At 44.5% G+C, this 21,214-nt stretch overlaps 1 protein-coding gene across 1 annotated transcript; it reads right to left on the bottom strand.

The window, feature by feature from the left end:
- Window positions 1–12,786: 12,786 nt before the first annotated feature.
- LOC136511187 (metalloendoproteinase 1-MMP-like) lies at window positions 12,787–16,680 on the bottom strand. Its single transcript, XM_066505358.1, has 2 exons — window positions 16,624–16,680; window positions 12,787–13,767 (listed from the first exon to the last, which is right to left on the bottom strand). The coding sequence occupies exons 1-2, from the start codon at window positions 16,678–16,680 to the stop codon at window positions 12,787–12,789; spliced, it is 1,038 nt and encodes a 345-aa protein (XP_066361455.1).
- Between the last annotated feature and the right edge of the window lie 4,534 nt (window positions 16,681–21,214).

Raw genomic sequence — 21,214 nt, 5'->3', positions numbered from 1 at the left:
GCACAGCCACCACCAGAGCACTAGACCACCTCCAAGCACCAGACCACCATGCCGAGCACCAAACCATTGGTCCGAGCACCCGACCACCGGTCCGAGCACCAGACCACCATGCCGAGCACCAGACCACCGGTCCAAGCACCCGACCACCGGTTAGAGCACCGACCACCATGGCTAGTACTACTAGGAGCACCTGGCGCCTCCTTGACTCGCCCATCCTGTTCATTGAAGCCACGAGTAACTCACGCGCATGCCATGACCACCCCGCTGGAGCCCCGTGGTTCACCCGCGTGCCTCACCATCGTCACTACATCGTCGTGGTCGCCGGGACATCCCTACCGGCCACCTGGGGGTCCGAAACCCCGCCTCGAGCTTGAGACGCCCTCGTCGTGACCACACGAAGCCGTAGAAGCCTCATCTGCCCAGCACTAGCCACTAGAGGGCCTACGTGCGTGGCCTCACCACCGGCGAGCACTGCCGGGCCACCGCTCACCGTGGCCAGCGCCTCAGTGAGCCCCGGCCGCCACCTAGACCCGACCATCATAGTCGCCGTAGTCTGGGGAAGCCTTTCCCCTCCCCAATTGGGCACCAGCACCGCCACGAAGGTTCACAGCCAGCTCACCGTCGGCAGGAGCACCACCGCGGGAGAAAAACAGGGGAACACCCCCTCACCGGCCACCCACGCGTGAGCTCGGTGCACGTGAGCCGAGCCAAGGAGAAGAGACGGTGGACTTGGTCCACCATGCGCCCTGTCGTAAGTCCATGGACCATGAGCGCTGGTCCACCGTGAGCCACATGGTGTGAGCCGCGCTGTGGACGAAGCCCAATAAAAGCCCACGACCATGATGTGGCAGCGTCACAGCGTGCCATGTGCCCAGCCCGGCCCAGACCAGCCCAATCCGAAGCCCGTTTGAGACCCGGCCGTGTTGATCGTTGACTGGTCAACGTTGACCGTTGACCTAGACCCACATGTCAGTGACACGGACACATTGGACCCACACGACAGACGATGATGTCATGCTGACATCACATGGGACCCACATGTCAGCATTCCAGGCACCACATGTCAGTGACCCTGACTGTTGACTGTTGACCATTGACCGTTGACTCGACGTTGACCGATGTTGACTTTGACCGGACCCACTTGTCAGTGACCCAATAGCCTTTGGCCCCACCTGTCAGCTCGGAACCATGATGCTGATGTCATGCTGACGTCAGCAAGCCATGTGGACCAACCACAGCATGACACGTGTCAGCCCAGGATTAATTCAGCCTTTTTCCATTTTCAGAAATAGATTTAAACTTTGGAAATTCATAACTAATTCATATGACCTCAGAAAAATACAAAACCAGGACCAAAATTCATCTAAAATCAAGCTCTACGCAATGAACCCATGTTTGAGTGCATTTGGCTCTTTTGAATTTTCATTGCTTTTTTGTGCTATTCTATAGACGTCGCTAACGTGACTATAATGCGATCGTTTGCAGACTCGAAGGAGAAATAGACAGACAAGGATCGTGAGTACCATGAGGAGTACGGAGATGACTACACTGAAGGTGCCACATCCCACCTAATCTCATAGCACCTATTACGCATGGCTAATGTAGAACTGCTATTGCGTTACTTTACTGTTATAATCATACTATGATAGGACTTACATGGTAGTATGCTTTCTTGATGGCCTTTACCTTGACGCAACCTTACCCCTGCATACCCTGCTATTAGGTTAGACACACGCTTACTGCTATATTTTATTTGCTTGTACTTCTACTACACTTATACTACATTAATGCGTGGTGTATTCTGGACTACGGGGAGAGTGCTGCGTGTGTGACTTGGGTGTGTGGAGGGTGAGGGTTGTGTCGACCAAGTTGGAGTATACGATGAGCCTGGGGCAAGTCATGCCATGTGGTGCTACCTGGGCACCCTTGGAATGGATACCTGTGGTGGGTAAATGGTATATGAGGTGGTTCTGGGTGTGAACCTATGATGGGAGGAGCCCAGGATAGAGATGCTATGGTGGCACGATAAATGGAACCCTGATGAAGACATTCTGGCTTGGTCACCCCTAAGGACTTACTAGTACTCAGATTCACTGGGAAGCCTTACGTACCACTCGCCCTATATAGTGCGGGACGGTTGGACTACTTGGTAGGATATTGCCACTACTGCTAGGTTGATAGCAGACAGTGCGAGGGAGGTACGGGGTGCGGAGGATTTCCCCCACACCCTTCCGAGACTTCATGGAGACCTTGTGGACCTGGCTCATGACTCACAGTTTCAGCCACCCTAGACTAGACTTAGGGTGTACCAGGGCTGAATGGTAGGGTGGCATTATCCTAGGCTAGCAAGCGGCCGGAATCAGCCCAGTTGACGACGGTCAGTGAGGAAGGCGGATCTTGTGGTTATGTAAAACCTCTACAGAGTGTATGGTTGATCGATCGATACATGTGCCAACTTGTCGGCTATGGACCTTTCCTAGGTTTTGCTTAAACTAGATAGTGAGATGAGTCCTTCTCTTCTCCCCCCTAGAAGTGAGTGTTTGGTCGTAGCCAGGGGCTATGGGCCTTGAGACAGTGCCGAGAGGAAGTTGGCCTATTGACTGAGCGATGGTATGGTATGGTATGGTATGGTGATAGTGTGGGGATGGTGTTAAAACTTGACTATACTGTTATATACTTGATATGCTAAAATACATAGGAAACCCTAGCCTTATAGGTTCCTTTTGCATATATCCAACTTGCATCCAATTTCCACAAAGCAATGCTCATAGGATTGGGAGTGGCCAGTACAAATCGTACTGATAAATTTTGGCATACAGGTTCTGCTGAGGAGTATAGCTCTGAGGAGTTTGACAGTTGAGGGGTTCGTGCCTACGCTCGAGTTTGGCGATCTTATCTTCAAGCTGTTCTGAATGAATGCTACTTTTAATTCCGCCAATACGGCGATGTAATAATTTATGTAATTCTGCACTATTTGTACTATGATATTATCGTTGTATGGATGTGATATACGACTGGGATTTGGGTAATATGATCTACTACGATCTTATTATACTTCAACTCTGTGGATTTCCCTTCGCGGAAATTGGGGTTGTTTCAATGCCAATTAGCCGCCAAACCACCAAGTGAGCGGTCGACACAATAGGGACGTAGCGTGTTGGCATGCACGTGAACCTCAGGAGAAAATCACCGTGTCAACCTTGTTCTTCCCATTGGTTTGCAATCCCCTTACACAAGCTTGTGATTACTTTTATATACAATGTGCTTGTGTAGTTGCTCTTGTAATTAGTTAGCTTGTGTAGCTCACTAGTTACCTTCTTGCTTGTGTAGCATAGAAGTAGCTTCCTTGCATGGCTAATTTGGTTTGTGTAACCTTGTTAGTCACTTTACTTAGTTTGTGTAGCTAAGTATTTGTGCTCTCTAATTTGACATTGGTTGCCTTGTTATTGAGCATTGCTAGTGAGCTTAGTTGGCTTTATGCTTTTGCTTACTAGCATATGTAGGAGCTCCCTCATTGCTTGAAATACTAGTGGCATAAGTTTGTGTGACCTTGCTCCTAGAATTGGTTAGGTGAGCTCTAGTTAGCCCGGCACCTTTGTTGCTTAATTAGAATCTTTGCAAGGTGCTAGAGAACATAGATAGAGGGGTGTAGTCTTGGCTAGACCGATAGTTTTAATTCCGCACGTGTTTTGGTTAGCCGACGCTATTAAGTTTTAGAAATGACTATTCACCCCCTCTAGTCACCATCTCGACCCTACAAGTGGTATCAGAGCTAGGTCTCTCATTTGTGGTCATTACCGACTCGAGAGGATGTCGAACTTTGGGCTAGAAGTTGTTTGTGACTCACACATTATTGATGGCACACACTATGCACGGTGGAAACATCATATGCTTGATCATTTTCGTGAATTGGGTCCCAAGGCATGGTGGATCATTGTTGTTGGTTTTTCTCATGATGCTTTGGATAAGGACAACCTAATCCAAGCGCAAGAGGACTGCTTACAACTTGATCATCTTGCTCTTTATTATCTAACGTGTGCTTTACATAATGATGTTTTTAGACGTGTGTGGGACTTGGAAAGTGCTCATGATATGTGGATGGCACTCCAAGCCTTCTACGGTGACTCCTCCACAAGTGATGATGGGAAATTCAAGAAGGAGGATGATCACAAGGTGGAGGCATATGAGTGTGTTGAGCATAACCACAATTTGGTGATTGTGGAAGATTGCTCCACCTCATGGTCAAGTGATGATGATGATGATCGATCCACTACAAGTTCACTTGACAAGGTTGATGATGATGCCACAAGTGTTGCACATAAAGATTCTACCTCAAGCACACTTGGTGGTGATCTTGATGATGTTGGTTCATGCTCAAGCCATGATGATGATGCTACTACAAGCTCTCCAACTACACCACATTGTTTTATGTCACAAGGTGACACCAAGGTATCAAATGTTAATGTGGTTAATCATGTTGATTCATATGATGAGCTTGTTCATAGACTTGCTAGCATCACCATGTCTTTAGAAAATGAGAAAGCTAAAACATTGAAATTAGAAAAATGAAAACTCATTTCTAAAGAACTCTTATGAAGAACATAAGAAATTACTTGATGCTTTTAAATCTTCACATGATGAGCTAAAATTGAATCATGAGACACTTCTTGCATCTCATGATGAATTATTAGAACAACATGCTTCTCTCATTAAAATGTTTACAAAGAAACTTAAAAATAATGAGAGCTCATCATATGGATCAAATGATAAATCACAAATTGTTACTAACCCTTGTGATGTAGGCAAGAAGCATGTATCCACCTCTTGTGATGATTTATTAGACATGCCATGCTCTTCACATATAGATGCTTGTTCTACTTCTATGTCTTGTGAGACTAACCTTTTGAAGGAGAACAATGAGCTCAATGAACAAGTGAAAAAATTGAGCAACAAGCTAGAGAGGTGCTACAACTCAAAAGTCACCTTTGAGCACATGTTGAAGACTCAAAGAAACTATGGTGATAAGTGTGGCCTTGGCTTCAAGAAGAAGATGACAAAGGGCGAAATAAAGAGAGAAAGAAAGATGAAGAAGCTACAACAAATTAAGCTCTCTCATTTCATGTGCTTCAAGTGCCATGAAGTGGGACATCTTGCAAATGATTGCCCCAATGAAGAAAAGCTTAAGTTGAAGAAAGAAGAAGATAGGCTAAGGCATGTTAAGTGCTTCAAGTGCCGCACTTGGAGTCATCTTACCTCAATGTGCCCAACCAAGCAATTGGTGAAGCAACTAGAAGAGCCTCAACCAAAGCCACAAGTTGAGCAAGAAAAGATACCCCAAGTTCAAATCAAGATCAACCATGAAGATGGTGGTGACTTGATGATGAAGAGGAAGAAAACAAGAAGGGGTGGAAAGGCAAGGCATCCAATGCAAACTCAAGATGCCAAGATGATGAGCAAGAATGAAGATAAGAAAAAAAGATCACGCTCACATCAAGTGCTTCAAGTGTGGAAGTATGGGACACTTTGCCTCTAAGTGTCCTACCAAGCTTGAAAAGAAGGCTCAAGCAATCCATTAGAGGCAAGGCAATGAGAAGCACCACATGAGCAAGGAAGAGAAAGCTCAATCAAAGAGAAAGTGCTACTCATGCCGGGAAAGGGGAAACATGGCACATTCATGTCCCCTAGGTAACACCCCTAAGCCTATTTCAATTAATGACGATTCTATGCTTAGGAAGAGTGGTAATGGTACCTCTATGGTTGCTATTGCAAGACATCCCGCTATTCATACTAAGGCTATGCCTAAGTATGTTGCACCTAACTTGAGAGGACCCAAAATTGTTTGGGTACCATCAAAAAGTGGATGATTGTTTGTAGATACCATCAACATTGGAGATTTGATTCAATTGACCTCACATTGTTCATCATATGTTGAATCAAGTTATGAAGCTTAGTGGACATCCAAATCCAATACCAAGTGAAAATTGAGTGAAGTCCAAGTGCTATCAACATACAAGTGCTATAATTCAAGTTGTTGGTGATTTATTGGATATATTTGATGACTTGCAAATAATTGAGTTGAAGCTTGCTAGTTGGACGATCATGAGCTAGCCAAGGTATATCTCTTGTTGATCATTTCATTTGGGTGCATATGAGTTGATTGAATTGGATAAATATGCAATATTGCTTGCTATGAGATGATTGAATGGATAATTGATTAGTAATCAAGTTTGGATTGATTTGTGTTGAATAAATTCATGAGATGACTTTTAGTAAGTTGTTGGCTTTGTGCTTTTGCTTACTAGCATGTGTAGGAGCTCCCTCATTGCTTGAAATACTAGTGGCATAGGTTTGTGTGACCTTACTCCTAGAATTAGTTAGGTGAGCTCTAGTTAGCCTGACACCTTTGTTGCTTAATTAGGATCTTTGCAAGGTGCTAGAGAACATAGATAGAGGGGTGTAGTCTTGGCTAGACCAATAGTTTTAATTCCGCATGTGTTTTGGTTAGTCGAAGCGATTAAGTTTTAGAAATGACTATTTATCCCCCTCTAGTCGCCATCTCGACCCTACAACGTCCAAGGGCTATAACTCTATTTAGGTCATTTAGGATCGCCTTACCAAGTCCGCTCATTTTCTCTCGGTGGATACTAGATATTTAGCCAAGAAGTATTCCAAGTTGTATTTTGACTGGATTGTGATCCTGCATGGAGTTACTCTTACTATTGTCTCTGATAGAGGGTCAGTCTTTGTCTCTCGTTTTTGGGAGCAACTTCAGGAGTGTCTTGGTACTAGTCTCCTCTGAAGTTTAGCTTATCATCCACAAACCGATGGCCAAACAGAAAGGGTAAATCAGGTACTTGAGGATATGTTGAGAGCTTATGCCATTTCTTTTCCTGAGAAGTGGGATGAATGCTTGAACTTAGCTAAGTTTTCTTATAACAATAGCTATAAAGAAAGCATTCATATGGCACCATTTGAGGCCCTATATGGCAAGAAATATAGAACACCACTTAACTGGGTTGAAGTAGGTGACCATGGATATTTTGGGCCTGATTTTATCAAAGAAGCTTGAGAGCAAGTTAGGATTATTCAGAGCCATTTGAAGGCAACTCAAAGTCCTCAGAAAACTTATGCGGACAAGCAAAGAAGGCCCTTGCAATTTGAAATTGGTGATCATGTGTATCTCGAAGTCACCCATGAGAGGGGTGCATCACTTTGGTGTCCGGGGAAAGCTATCCCCTCAATATGTTGGACCTTACAAGATTTTGGCTCGGTGTGGTTCTACTACCTACCGTATCTAGCTCCTGGATATTTTGTCAGCAGTGCATAATATCTTCCATGTTTCTCAGTTAAAGAAATATCTGTGGGTCCCCGATGAAGCTATGGAAATTGAAGGACTTCCCCTCCAACCCAACTTATCTTATATTGAGCATCCTATCAAGATCTTAGATGAAAAAGAAAGAGTGACTAGAAACAGTGTGGTAAAGTTTTATAAAGTTTAGTGGTAAAAGCACTCGGAGGACAAAATAATGTGGGAGCAAGAAAGCTATATCTTGAAGCATTATCCCCACCTTCTTTCTAGTTCACCGAGGTAATTGTTTAAATCAGAATTTATTTCTTATCTCTTTTCCCACACTAGGCACACGAAATCTCGGAACGAGATTTTGTTTAAGGGGAGAAGAGCTATAACACTCTTGGTGTTACATCCTAAATCATTTACTAAGACACATCATGAGCATCATACTTATGGGGTAATGCATGTGATGAAATAAATAGGTGAAGTATTTCAACTAAAACGATCAATAAGAATGCAAAACAAAAAGTTACTCCACAATTCGTACAATTATCAAGTATGGTTGTAAAGCAATTTTTATTGAGTAAAACTACTATAGAACTTATATATGGGGCTTAAATAAAGTTTGGAGTTTGAACTTTATAGAAGATGACGAAATACTTGCTATTGAAAAATAACCTTGCTAGCTAATATTTCCAATAGCTTAGAAATGCAATTTGAAATAGAGTTGAACTCAAAACTTAGAAAAATTTCCAAGTCTGTTGACAGTTAGACATTGCTATATTTAGCAAACTATTTTGAGAAATTGGGTTAAAGAGCGATGTAGTGTTGTAGCTTGATTAAGTAGCCTCATATACCATCTTGAGTGTAGTGAAGACCGTTTATGTTTAAGAGTAACAGTTTGCCGCGCTGGGCTGGCCATGTGCCATGGGAATAGTAATGGGCGCTGCTGTGTGAGGCCGCTGCTGCTACCGCGTGGCCATGCCGTGCTGCCGCTCGTCCTGCGTGCTGTCGTGCTGCCAAGTCCGCCATGCATCGCGACATGCCTACTGCCGTTGTCGTCGTACCCCCGCGGTCCTATCTGTGCCACAATGCTCTGCGCCCTAGCCTAGTTTGATTCCGTGCACGTGGTTGCACCCACCGTCGTCATGTCATTTATGGCGATGCGGCGTGTGGGCTAGGCCAGCGTGAACACGCACGTGCCCGTTCGCTAGTGGCTAGACTAGGTCGCTGTGGTTACGTCAACCACATCGAGCCAAGGCTTGTCACAACAGAGCCCTAGCCGCATTCCACCACCCTCGCTCTGTCTCCCATCTCTCTACTACCGCCATCACCTTGCGCCCACGAGTTCGCTTGAGAAAGGTCACCTCTATTCAATTCAGCTCGTCCGCACCTCCGCGCTCATGTCTCCTCATCGCCCGACCCTATACTGCCTTGATGACGGCTTGGCCAGGTGCTAATTTAGCGTCTTCCCGCTGGTGCCCATGCCAGTAGGTGTGCCTTGCCTTCCTCTTCATCATGCGTGCCTCGGCTTAGTCGCTACCAGCTCCACCCCGCCGCTGATGTGACTGTGCCGCCATGGTGTATCGCCGCATGGCTCGGCTGCCCATGGACAGCTCCTCACCGCCACTCTCTTCACCAATGGTCATCGCAGATTGGCTCATGGTAGCATGTTAATGCTCACTCGCTAGCTAGATGGGTTCGTTGATGCTTGAGTTCGTTGGGGCGGTCGCGCCACCGTCGCGGACGTCCACGTATCACCGTGGCCAGCTTCAGCACATCCCACCGCCCCACGCTCCTGCTAGGTGTAGCTGGTTGAACCGGGGATGCAGGCCGGTCCGACCGTCGGGCCAATGGCGGTCCCAGGTGGTTGGTGCAGCCGTGCTAGGCCACCGCTCACCGCGCCGCCGCGCACTGAGCCCCGCGTGCACATGGGTAAAATAGAGAAAGGTCGGGGGGTTAAGTGAGAGAGTTTGTGAGTAAGTAAAATAGTGTTGGTCCTTGGTTGCGAATTGGGGGAAATGCAAGGTCTCTTTTGCAAAAAAAAACTGACGCGCACGGGACTCTCCCGCCGCGGGCCGCCTCACGCGTGGGCCTGCTTCGCGTGGGCCGTGCGGGAATTGATTTTCCTTTTTCCAGCGAATTAGCAAATGTTTTTCTAATTTAGTTTTGAGTTGATCTTTGGAAAATTATAGCAAATTCTGTAGATGTCCAAAAATTATGAAACTAATTTTGTCAGGTTCCTAAAATTGTGCTATATCTGTTATTGTATTTAGTTCATATATATATATATATTTGTTGATACCAGTGGCTATTGAATCATTTGAGAGTGCTTAATATGATTAGGTTAAATAATTGTAGGAATTTTTGTGGTAGATTGGTGATAGCAAAAACCCTGAAATTTTTACAGTAGATTCATTGTATTATTATGTGCTCACTATAATTTTTGTAGCTTTAGAATAGACTTAACATAAGGGTAGTTAAATGCTCTTTGTTTCAAATATACATTAAATCTTTAGTAGAAATAAAGATATATTCTTCATTTGTAAAGCTAGGTGTTTGTTAGTTGAACCCAACACTTTACTTGATGAACATGATAGTTAGCTTAGTATCCTAGTCATTAGAGTTAGCTTAGTAGTTTACCATATGTATTCTTATTTTAAGATTTGTTGTTGCCGAAATGCTAAGTGTTGCATCATCATCGCATGCATGTAGAGAACGAGTTGGCGGAGATTATGACCATCGGAGATCACGAGTTCGAGGAGGTGATTGAAGAGTACGAGGAGATTCTCATGCAGGAGAAGGTCCTAGAGCCGCCACTGACTGATTGAGCTGACACCATGCCTGCCCAAGGCAAGCCCCGGTGCATAACCCTTATTTTGAATAATAACTAAAAATATATATATGCTGTGTAATTACGTTATAGGATTTATATTGAAACTACATGCATAGATATACCTACCTATGAGTCATACTAGCTTAGGTCGAGTAGCTGCTATGCTTAGGTTTTTCGGTAGCGTGAGTGACCTGCCGTTACTCACAATAGGTGATTATTATTATCACTCTCATGATAAAATGGTGAAAAGAAATGGAGACTGAGCAGGGATATGATACGAGTATTGGTGGGTGTAAGAGGTTGTGTCCCGTGGCCAACGGGGCATAGCTTGGTTACACTGTTTTCTCTGTCTGTGTCGGTTAAGGACCGTCCGTTGCATGGGATTCTAGTCAGGTCATAGACTTATTATCCTGAGCACATACTTGTTTATGAGAACAGGGAAGGCTCGTTGCTCTATTGTCATAGGTTCTGGCTCTTTCCGGACCGACTGATTAGAGGCGGGGATGGTGGAGGTCTAAGCACCACACTGAGTTCGGGACTCAGGTGTGGGGGCTTGGAGTCTAAATTTAGACGGGGACTTGGACCCCTTGGCAGGAGAGTGATGGGTTGGTCCTGCTTGTGCCTAGGGGTACAAGCGGGACGTGTGTTTTAGGGTACCCAGCTAGGCACATTGATTCACGAATCGCCGGGTAATCTGGTACGACTTTGTCTACAATCTAGCACCGTAGGAAGAAATGGAAGATGAAAGATGGATGAAATAGATCTGTTTGCTCAACTCTTGCTTGAAAGTAGAACATGTGCTTACCTAGAATGGTTAGATAATGAACTAATCATGACTGCTAATAAGAAACATACATAAGGATTCACTACTAGTATTGCTTTCCGCAAAAAGGAAACCCAGCAACCCATAAAGCTTATCATATCATTTGGAGTCAGGAAATTATTCCCACTAGTCGGATAAGTCTTGCAAGTACATTGTGTACTCAGGGGTTTATTTACCCCTGTTGCAGGTGCAGCTGTTGTGTAGAGGATTCTTCTGGTGGGCATAGATGGATCCTTGTATTCTACCTTAGATGTTTATTGTAATTCCGCTATTTGAATTCTGCACTCTGAACTTGGTACTGTAATAATCTATTTCTAAGAACGCTGGTTGTATGAAATGGACTAAGTATTGTAAACTCGTTCTCATTATTGAATCCTGGAGAAAAAACGTGGATTATTCGAGTTCTCCCTTGGGGTGTGCTCGACGGAATGCGTCCGATGTAGCTTGCTTTCGGGGTGCTTAGTGTCCGGTGGAAGACGAGCGCCTCCGAATATGTGTTATTTTGGGCGGTTCTGCCACATACGTAGGGCATGACCCAATCCGTATTGGAATCAGACTCCATATTCATCATCGTTAGATGCAAGTTGTCATAACTCATATGATTATGAGTTAGGAGTCCGAATAAAATATGAGGTGAAGGATGTGAGTGCAGTTTGGGAAGTAAAAGAAATTAGGATGTGGAGCATCTCTAAGAGTACCCAATAATCCTTCCTAATCCATGATTTTTGGGAAGAATAAAAAAAAATCAATCTCCAACAACTTCCAAACTCACATCCGAATCTTTTGGCACTCGGTAAAAAAATCCCCTCGTGCGTAGCATCTCCAAGAGTACCCAAAATCTTTCTTAGTCCATGATTTCTGCGAAGAATGGAAAAAATCCATCTCCAACAACTCACAAACTCACCTCCTAATCTTTTGGCACTTGAGAAAAACCCCCCTTTGCGCGTAAAGATGTGCACAGGTCTAGGTTGCGCCTATCTTCTCCTAAACGCCCATATCCTTCGGCCAATATAAAGGTGGAATTGCGGGGAAAGAATATAGAGTAGAAAAAGGGTTTCTGATGCAAATGTAAAAGAGAAAAATAATATATAGAAGTGGTTAGGATAATTTAGATATACTATAGGATTCCAGATGTAAAGTTGTCTTCTATATTTTAGTATTGAGTTATTGGAAACGGTTGGAGATAATCTTATTTATTCCTCCGATACTTTTTGGCAAGTTAGAAAATTCCATGATTTTGGAAATAAATTCTTGGGAACTCTTGGAGGTGCTCTAGAAACTCTCCACTACTCAGTAGACGGTAGTTAGGAAGAGGTGGATGAAAAAATAGGCGAAGAAAATGTTTGTCTGTTTAATATTAGGTATAGATAGATATAGGTTACGAGACCGTCAGATCTGGTTTGGTAACTTACGTTTGAATCCTGGGTCTATAGAATTTCGCGTTGATGTTTTGTTGGGAGCATAATTGAACTTCGGTAATCTCGTGGCGATGAGCCGCAAATTCGATTGCACTGAATTTTGGTCCTTGTGGAATTTGTCTCAGCAAGCATCTTAGATTTATAGCCTTGATAATTGTTACTAGAACTGTTTGGTCTGTTTTATACCATTTAGTTGTAGTGGAAAAGCCTTGAATGATAATCAACTTCGAGCACCATCATTCTTTTATGAGCGTGTACTTGAATAATGATCTGTTTACTCAATGTTGTGCTCAGCTAGGCTTTGTAGTGGGTTCACTAGTGTGACCGCCTGGCTAAACATTTGGCAAGACATGAACAGCCAAATAGCAGATTCTACTGATTCTAGTATAGCAATCGTAATCGCATTATAGAAACATGTCTATTTTACAAGTGTCACTAGCATGACCAAAACTATACAAACTAAGCTAACTGAACAAGGAAACCAGCTGCTCCTTCCTGGCGCAACAGAGGAAACGCTCCGCGGCGGCGCGGGGTGCTCTCGCGCTTGCTCGTGCCTAAACCGCGGGTTGGACCCGTACAGCAGCAGGACGCCGTCGATGTCGTCCGCGCTGAGCTCCACCTTCCTTCGCATGGCGTCGATATAGGGGTACATGATCGCCTCCGGCGACGACGAGTGCCCTAGCCCAAGGATATGCCCGATCTCGTGTGTGGCCACGGTCTCCAGGTCCACGGCCGAGTCCCCCGTGTCAGTGTCACTGCCCACGTCCACTGACCAGTGCTCCGCCGCGTCGAAGTGGATGTACCCGTTGTCTGAGGTGTACGCGTGGGCTAACTCGCCGTACCGCCCGTCGAACGGCGAGCCGTCCCCGTGGTCGCCCTCGAAGAACCCCACCATGATGTCGGGCTTGCCGTGGTAGTAGTCAGTCTCGACGAACTCCACGGGGATGACCCTCGCCCACCGCGCGAACGCGCTCCGGAACGCGGCGCGCACGGCCTCGGGCGGCAGGTAGCCGCCGACGGTGGCCGTAGGCGAGACCGCGTACGTCAGGACCCGCGGGTGCGATCGCGTCCACCACGGCTGGTCGTCGAGGAACGTGAACCGACTGCCAGTGCCAGCCGCCGCCGCCTCCGCCGAGAGGGACACGGACATGCCGTCGGCTACGCCGCAGCGCTTGGTAATGATCAGGCCGAGCGTCGAGGAGTCGAGCCGGCCGGTGACCGGCAGGCTGAGGCTGGACTGGTACCGCCTCACGGCAGCCTCCATGTGCTCGTCGAACACGTCGTCGTGCTCGTGCGCCGGGCGGGGCGGCTGCATGTACCCGAACCTCGCCAGGTACCTCTTCAGGTCGGCGAGGCCCGCGACGCGGCTGCCCTGCAGCCGGCACGGGCCGCGAGGCGGCTGTGTGGAGGCACGAGAGGACGCCAAGTAGCACCAGCAGGAAGCACGCCGTGGCACGGCCACACGGGCGGAACACGGACATCGGACTATAGGAGGCCGCACAGGAACACGAACATCCACGAACAACTTTTAATTTTACTTCGGTGTGAAAGAAAAACGTTGTTTGAGCCATGAATTATAAGTCAGATACGAGTGAATAAGTCAAAACGAACAGACTGATACAGTGTATTGCGTTCCGCTCTGAGCAAGGACACGGGAAGTCTTGTCCGTTCTGGGCAGATTCGGAGACGGAATTCTAATCGGAAAGGTTCCGTTGGCGCTAATGCAATCAGGAGAGCACCGCAGGACGCTGAACCGCAAATAGGGATTAATTAGATCATCATACTGGGCCCGTTCGCTTCGCTGAAAAAACGAGCTAAAACACTATTCCGACTAATTTATTGTGAGAGTAAAATATTGTTCCGACTGAAAAAACAAGCTGAAAAAGACAGATTATAAGAGAAGCGAACATGGCCACTTCCATTATATAATTCTATTATTGATTGACGAAGCTAGTTATTTCAGCTTGTGAAACTGTGCTGGTGCCAATATAATTTAATTTTACCCATGTTTGAGATATGACATTATGTATCTCTATGGGCAATCTTGTCCTCGTTTCCACATTATTAAAGGATATGTTTGGTTGAGACCTTAAATGGATTGTCTATTTGCCTCGGCATCTGAGTTACCTGTGATTGAAAAGTTTTTTTTTTTTTTGCTTGCCCATGCACATGCAAACTAGGGATGTTTGGTTGGTCATTGATGACTAGCGAGAGCTAAAATCATGATTACAAAAGGTGCCTGGAGCCTAGATGACCGATTTCTTGAGCCTCAGCTTGGCAGAGGTGCCTGTGATAGGCTACTTCTTAGGATTGCAAGCAAACAAGGCCCAAGCAGCTTACAGGGATGCTCCAGGTACCAATGCTGGTCCAAGGATTGTGAGGGACCTAAGGCGAACTTGTCGCGACGACCCTCAAGACTATGTATAAAATCTTATAATGTATATAGATGCTAATTTTACTTGCAAAGCGAAAACAAATCCAATGATATATTTTTTTAATTGAATATGTCTGATAATTATCGAGGAACAATATAGACTAAAACAACAATATATTTGCACTTCTAGAACTAATATGGCCCTATAAGATGAAAAAAAACTGGCTTCCCCTGCTCCCTTTGAGAGAAGGAGAAATGAGAGAAAAAGAGCTGAGTGAATGCGTCAGACAAGCCGAACCGATGGGAGCTCTACTAAATGGGGCCATAGTATATTCTGTTTCGTTCTTTGGCAGGTTGGGAAATGGGAAGTCCGGGTAGAATCGGACACGAAAAGTCTCGAAAAGGGTTTTGTCGGACACGAAAATTCTATTCCTATATTCTAGTCGGAAATACCCATGACCAGTCTAGGTGGTCTACAAGAGTAGCCATGCCACTGTGCGCCGTCAGCGCGGCCATATACCATATGGCCGCGTCATCCTGGTGTAGTGGTCGCCGCCGCCTCGTGGCCGGTGTAGTGGTGAGCGGTCTAATGATTGGCATAAGAAGTCCTGACCACTACTGCTACTTTTTGAAGAGTACGATTTTGCACTTGATTTGCTCCAAAATGTCACTAATAAGAGTGAAATGGTGCTAAAGGATGCTTGTGCTTTTAAGAGAAATGTCTCAAGGAGTCCTACTATAAACTGAACGAAGGAAGATGCAGACATATTTATAGACAGAGAAATGCATGCCATATATATGATAGCTTTGATCTGTGTCTCTGGCATGCATGCATTTTGCCCTTGAATTCTAACGTGAGAAGCATGAAAAACTAGAGGACATAGGCTCCGTCGCTTCGCTGAAAACACAAACCGAAACACTGTTCTGGCTGATTTGTTGTGAGAGAAAAACACTGTTCCAGCTGAAAAAAACAAGCTGAAAAGTCCTCACATTTCTTTGATTAGTAAAAAAGAAATGGAATCTCAAATTACACTATCAATAAATAACGAATGCCCTTAAAATAGTGAGTGTTTTGTTATTCGGTGATAGATTTTCTGATGAGAAAATGACATATCTGAACAAACAAACATAAACTAACAGATTTGTCAAGCGCAAATAGGTCAAATTTAGATGGCAACACTCTCATGCCACAACCAACGCTGAGCTGTCCGGCTCTCTCTCATGCCTGCACGACCGTGTCATCAAGGTGGCCATCATTCCAAACTGACCGTAACCACCGCACCAACCAGAGCCGGCAAGTTCTGGGGCCATCGACATCTATTCTTAGCCTGCTTGCTTGCAGACAGTCTCATCTCATGATTCCCCACTGTTTGCGTTTCTCAATGATGGTCTGGCTTGATTTTTTCTAAAAAAATTGTTTAGTTTTGCAGTGATTGAATTGTATAATTTTGTATCAAAATTGTCAAATTGCTAATATGAAAATAGGGATAAAAACACAAATATCAAAATAAAGCAGGGATAAAAAAGCATGAGCAAAGTTGTCTCCAAAAGTTAACACCATAAGGTGTACTTAACAGAACAGGGGTAAAGTCTCTCTTCGTTTTCAAATCACATGAGTAAAAGCACAAGTTAAAAAAAATAAGGGCAAAATCACCATTTCGCTTTAAAACAGGAGTAGAAACGCTTAAGTCCCTAGATATTTTGCCTAAAATTTTGCTTACGTTACCATTTCTCAAAATATAAAAAAGATATTTCAGGTAATATGTGATTATATCTATCCAGATCAATAGTCCATAGTTATTTGGGGTAGCAAAACCCTAGTCGAAAACACTAGTCTAGGTCTATAAGGCTAGCCATCCCAAGGTTGCGAGTCATTCTAACCTGTGACATGAGGAGCTCTTCGACAGAGATGGCGTGTCCTGTTCTGACATCACCCATTCCGTTCCGAGCATATGCCACTGTGCACCGCGGTTCTCACTATATCGGTGTGGCCGTACCACTTGAGCAGCCTAGGTGCAGTGGTTGCCGCCACCTCGTGAACGGTGTAGTGGTCCGATGATTGGCATAAAAAGTCCTGACCATGGCTACTTTTTGAAGAGTATATGGTTTTGCATTTGATTTACTCCAAAATCTCACTAATGATAGTAAAATGGCGCTAGAGGATGCTTGTGTTTTTAAGAGAAATGTCTCAAGGAGTCCTTAAGAGAAATGTCTCAAGGAGTCCTAGCTATAGACTGAACGAAGGAAGATGCAGACATATTTATAGAGAGAAATGCATGCCATATATATGATAGCTTTGATCTGTTTCTCTGGCATGCATGCATTTTGCCTTGAATTCTAACGTGAAAAGCATGAAAGACTAGAGGACATAGTCCTCGTATTTCTTTGATTAGTAGTAAAGAAATGGAATCTCAAATTACACTATCAATAAAAATAGTGAGTGTTTAGTTATTCGGTGAAAGATTTTCTGATGAGAAAATGACACATCTGAAACAAACAAACAAAAAACTAACAGATTTGTCAAGCCCAAATGGGTCAAATTTAGATACTGAAAACTAGTAACATGTCGAAAAACAAATAAAATCCGTTTAAAAACTAACTTTTAAGTCATTTTGACCTCTCTACGTACGTAGTTTTTATTATATATCTAGGCTTTGTTCGGCTACCATTATAAGCCGGCTTATCAGTCATAATATAATATTTTTCTCTCTCAACAAATCAACCATACAAATCAACACAAACAGCTTATAGACCCACCGAACAAAGCCCTAGACATGATGTATATGTACGTGCCTAGAATGGCTCCGTGGCGGTGCGGAGGTTTCAAGGGGCTCTCGGTCTTGCTTGTGCCCAGCTAAACCGCGGGTTGGATCTGTTGGTGTCGTTCACGCTGAGCTCCACCTTCCTTTGCGTGGCATCGATATAAGGGTACATGATCGCCTCCCGTGACGATGAGCCTGAGGATGTGCCTGACCTCTTGTGTGTTGCCACGGACTCCAGATCCAGGTCCACGAACCACGACCGAGTCCCCTATTTCATTGCCCACGTCCACTAACTAACTAACCAAGTAACCAGTGCTCCGTTCCACCGTCGAAGTGGATGTGTGCCCGTTCCGTCGTTCCGACAACACACCAACGCTAAACCATCATCAAGGTCAAGGACATAGAAACAGTGACAGGCCACCATTCCCTGCTGTTACAGTGCTACGTACCCAATCACTAGTTCACTACCTTCGAGCCTAGCAATCCGCGTAACCCAATCACTAAGTTCACTACGTTCGAGCCTAGCAATCCACATAAGTTCTACTGGTTGGATCACCGATCAAGGTAATGGCACCTCCGAGAAGAACTCAGAGTTCTTGTGCCGTGCCTAATCCTACAGCCGTCGGAACAGAAGACGGTGCAACCGGTCCTGATATAATTGATAGAACCTCTAGGTGCAGATCTAGCGGGTAGAACTTGACTTAGACAATACCTTGTTAAGTACCTCATCGAGAGGTAGTCGCGGCCATGGCGCCGCCGATGAGGTAGCAGCGACGTGGAGGCGCGGTCCAGTGGTGGCGGCGAAGGCGATAGTGCTTCCCGTCGCTCACAACACACCCTCTCGATCGGTCTAGGGTTAGACTCGGTGGGGAACTGGCGGCAGCAGTAAACCTCGTGCCTCGTGCCTTGTGCCCCAGCCCCCACCTTCCTCTTTATAACACTGCGCGATGGGGGGGCCATCAACTAGGAGAATGGTTGGACGTCCTCGATCAGAGCGCGGATCAAGGGTCCAATTGGGCGTTGGGCCAACTGGTGAAGATCAACCTAACATTCTTCCCCTTATCTCACCTTATGACTTAAACTTAACTTACTTTATATTTTTTCCATTCCATCGTAGATCAGTGCATAGAGCGTGCCTCATCGTCACGGTCAGTTGCCATTAGATTAAACAACTACAATGCACCTCTCTGTTTTGAAACAGGTTCTCAACTAGGCCCTTAGTTTCAAAAAATTATAGGATTTCCCGTAAACCCATGTCGTGTGTTCTCTGAACACACTGAGTGGTTAGCCTTTGGTAAGTGGATCCACAAGTACTTGATTGGTACTTATATGCTCAATGCTTTCAAAATGATTCTAGATTTTCTCCTTTACAACATATAATTTAATGTCAATGTGTTTGGCAGCACACTTGACCTGTTGTCTTAGGAATTAACTACTTTAAATGGTTATTGTTGTTGACTACCATTGTTAAATCCAGGTACATATTCCCTTAACCACTTTTGCCTGTTCCTGAGACCTCATGACAAACTATACTATGGTATGCATCATTGATGACGCCACAATTGTTTCATTGGAGCTTTTCCACAATTATACTCCAACTGCGAGTGTTAGCAACTACTATGAATTTCACTACACATCTCGCCAAAACTTAAGATTTGTACCCACAACTATTTGATAGTACTTGTTCTTTCTTACTCAGCATGAGGCCTATGATACTTTGCAAAAATTACAAGACATTCTTAACTCCATTCGAGTGATCTATATCTGGACTGGACTTCTGCCAAAATATCCCGGATACGTAAGCTACGTCAGGGTAAGTTCTTACTTGTACATTCATTAAGGTTCCAACAGCTGAAGCATATGGAACCATGTTCATTTGATCGATCTCACATCGGTTCCTGGAACACTGAAAGTTCCCAAATCTATTACCCTTGACTATAGGAGCAGGCGTAGGTTTACTCGCATGCATACTTTATTTCTTTAAAATCTTTTCTAAGTATGCCTTTGCGATAGTCCTAATACCCCTTTTCATCTATCTCGGTGAATTTTAATTTCTAAAACCAATGAGGCTTCACCAAGATCATTCACATTGAAACTTGAGGACAAAGACTTCTTCTCCAATGGCAGATTAACATTACTACTAGTGAGTAGGATATCATCTATACAAAGGATGTGGAAAAAAATTCCATTCTAGAACTTCGCATAAACACTATTGTCCTTCTCATTTTCTTTGAACTCAAACTTTCTTATCGTTTCATCAACTTCAAATATTATTGTCTTGAGACTTGTTTTAACCTATGAAAGTGCATCTAGCCCTTTAGTGGGTTTTGGATGATTGAATGACAATGTGATTAAAGGATTAACCCGTTTGCTAAGTGTGAACAGGTAATAGGTTATCTCATAGGTACTTAATGAAAGCCAGAATGATGTATTGTTGTGTAAACAATCTAGTTCAAGCACAAGACAACAATGCAAATGGAATTCATGCAAAGGCTTAATTATTGTGGGATTTCCATGTTCTATGTGAAACCAAGCTTGTAAGAATTAATTAATGAGACATAATGGATTGCATATGGATTGGTCTCATATTTGAAGCTTGCTAAATTGAAATGAAAAAGATAACAATACATGAATGGATGATTCAACACAAGATGTGACTTGATGGCTTGAGATGGTGAAGATAGCAAGGAAAGGCTTCGAGGTACTAAGCAAGGGTGAAGGGCAAGCGACGGCTTGGTGGCCGAAGAACCTACCTAGGGTAAAGAAGAAAGTACTTGCATTTAGTTGAGGTACTAATCAAGCCACGATACTCATATTGATGTGGAGGATCAAATCACTATTGGAGTGTTTGATGGATGTGACTTGATACATTTGGGATTATTCAAATTTTATGAATGGAATCAAGTCATGTGCTCAAGATGGCTATGCTCAAGTGAAAAGATCAAAGTTGACATGTTAGCACCCTCACTTAATGAAGATTGGAAGAGACGGCATCAATTCAAAATAGATCAACTCAAGTGGTATAAATTCATTTTTCCTTTTATCTTGAGTTTAATAGGTATGCCGTACTATTAAGAGGGATGCATCATGTTGATAGATAATGTTTCATAAGTGCTCAAGCCAACCCATGTGAGTTTTGAGTATTTGAGCGACAAAAGAGCTAACTTTATTTTTGCTGGTCTGGCAAGATACCGGACGTGTCCGGTATTTACCCAGCAGTGCTAAAATTATTTTTCTCGGGTTGGTTCGTCGGGAGTTCCGACGTAAGTCGGGAGTTCTGACGATCAGGAGCTCCGGCAAGGGTCGGGAGTTCCGACGTCTCGCACTTTAACTGACTTGGAGGGTTCACTGTCCTGGTCATACCGGACGTGTCCGGTATTCATACCGAACGTGTCCGGTATGCATGACCAGAGGCCAACGGCTAGTTTTCAAAATCCTTGAGGGTCAGGAGTTCCGACGTGAGTCAGGAGTTCCGACGGTCGGAAGTTCCAGCATGTGTCGGGAGTTCTGACACCTCGCTTACTTTAACTCAGTTACTTGGTTTTCAAATACACTGAGGGTCGGGAGTTCCGACGTGAGTCGGGAGTTTCGACGCCTCACAACTTTACTGTAACTTAGTTACCGTTGGCACAGTGTAAGTCATACCGGACATGTCTGGTATGCATACCGGACGTGTCCGGTACTGCAATGGCTAGTTTTTCCAAGGGGGT

Source organism: Miscanthus floridulus, chromosome 16, assembly GCF_019320115.1.
Source record: "Miscanthus floridulus cultivar M001 chromosome 16, ASM1932011v1, whole genome shotgun sequence".
Taxonomy (NCBI): Eukaryota; Viridiplantae; Streptophyta; class Magnoliopsida; order Poales; family Poaceae; genus Miscanthus; species Miscanthus floridulus.
Note: the sequence above shows the minus strand (reverse complement) of the source record. Positions and strands in the feature narration are given on the sequence as shown.

Bases quoted from the DNA above. Each gene is read 5' to 3' on its own strand.
- LOC136511187 (XM_066505358.1), bottom strand. From the start codon at position 16,680: ATGGGTGATGTCAGAACAGGACACGCCATCTCTGTCGAAGAGCTCCTC. The intron at 13,768-16,623 runs GTTAGAATGACT...GCCTCCACACAG, and splicing joins AAGAGCTCCTCATGTCACAG to CCGCCTCGCGGCCCGTGCCG.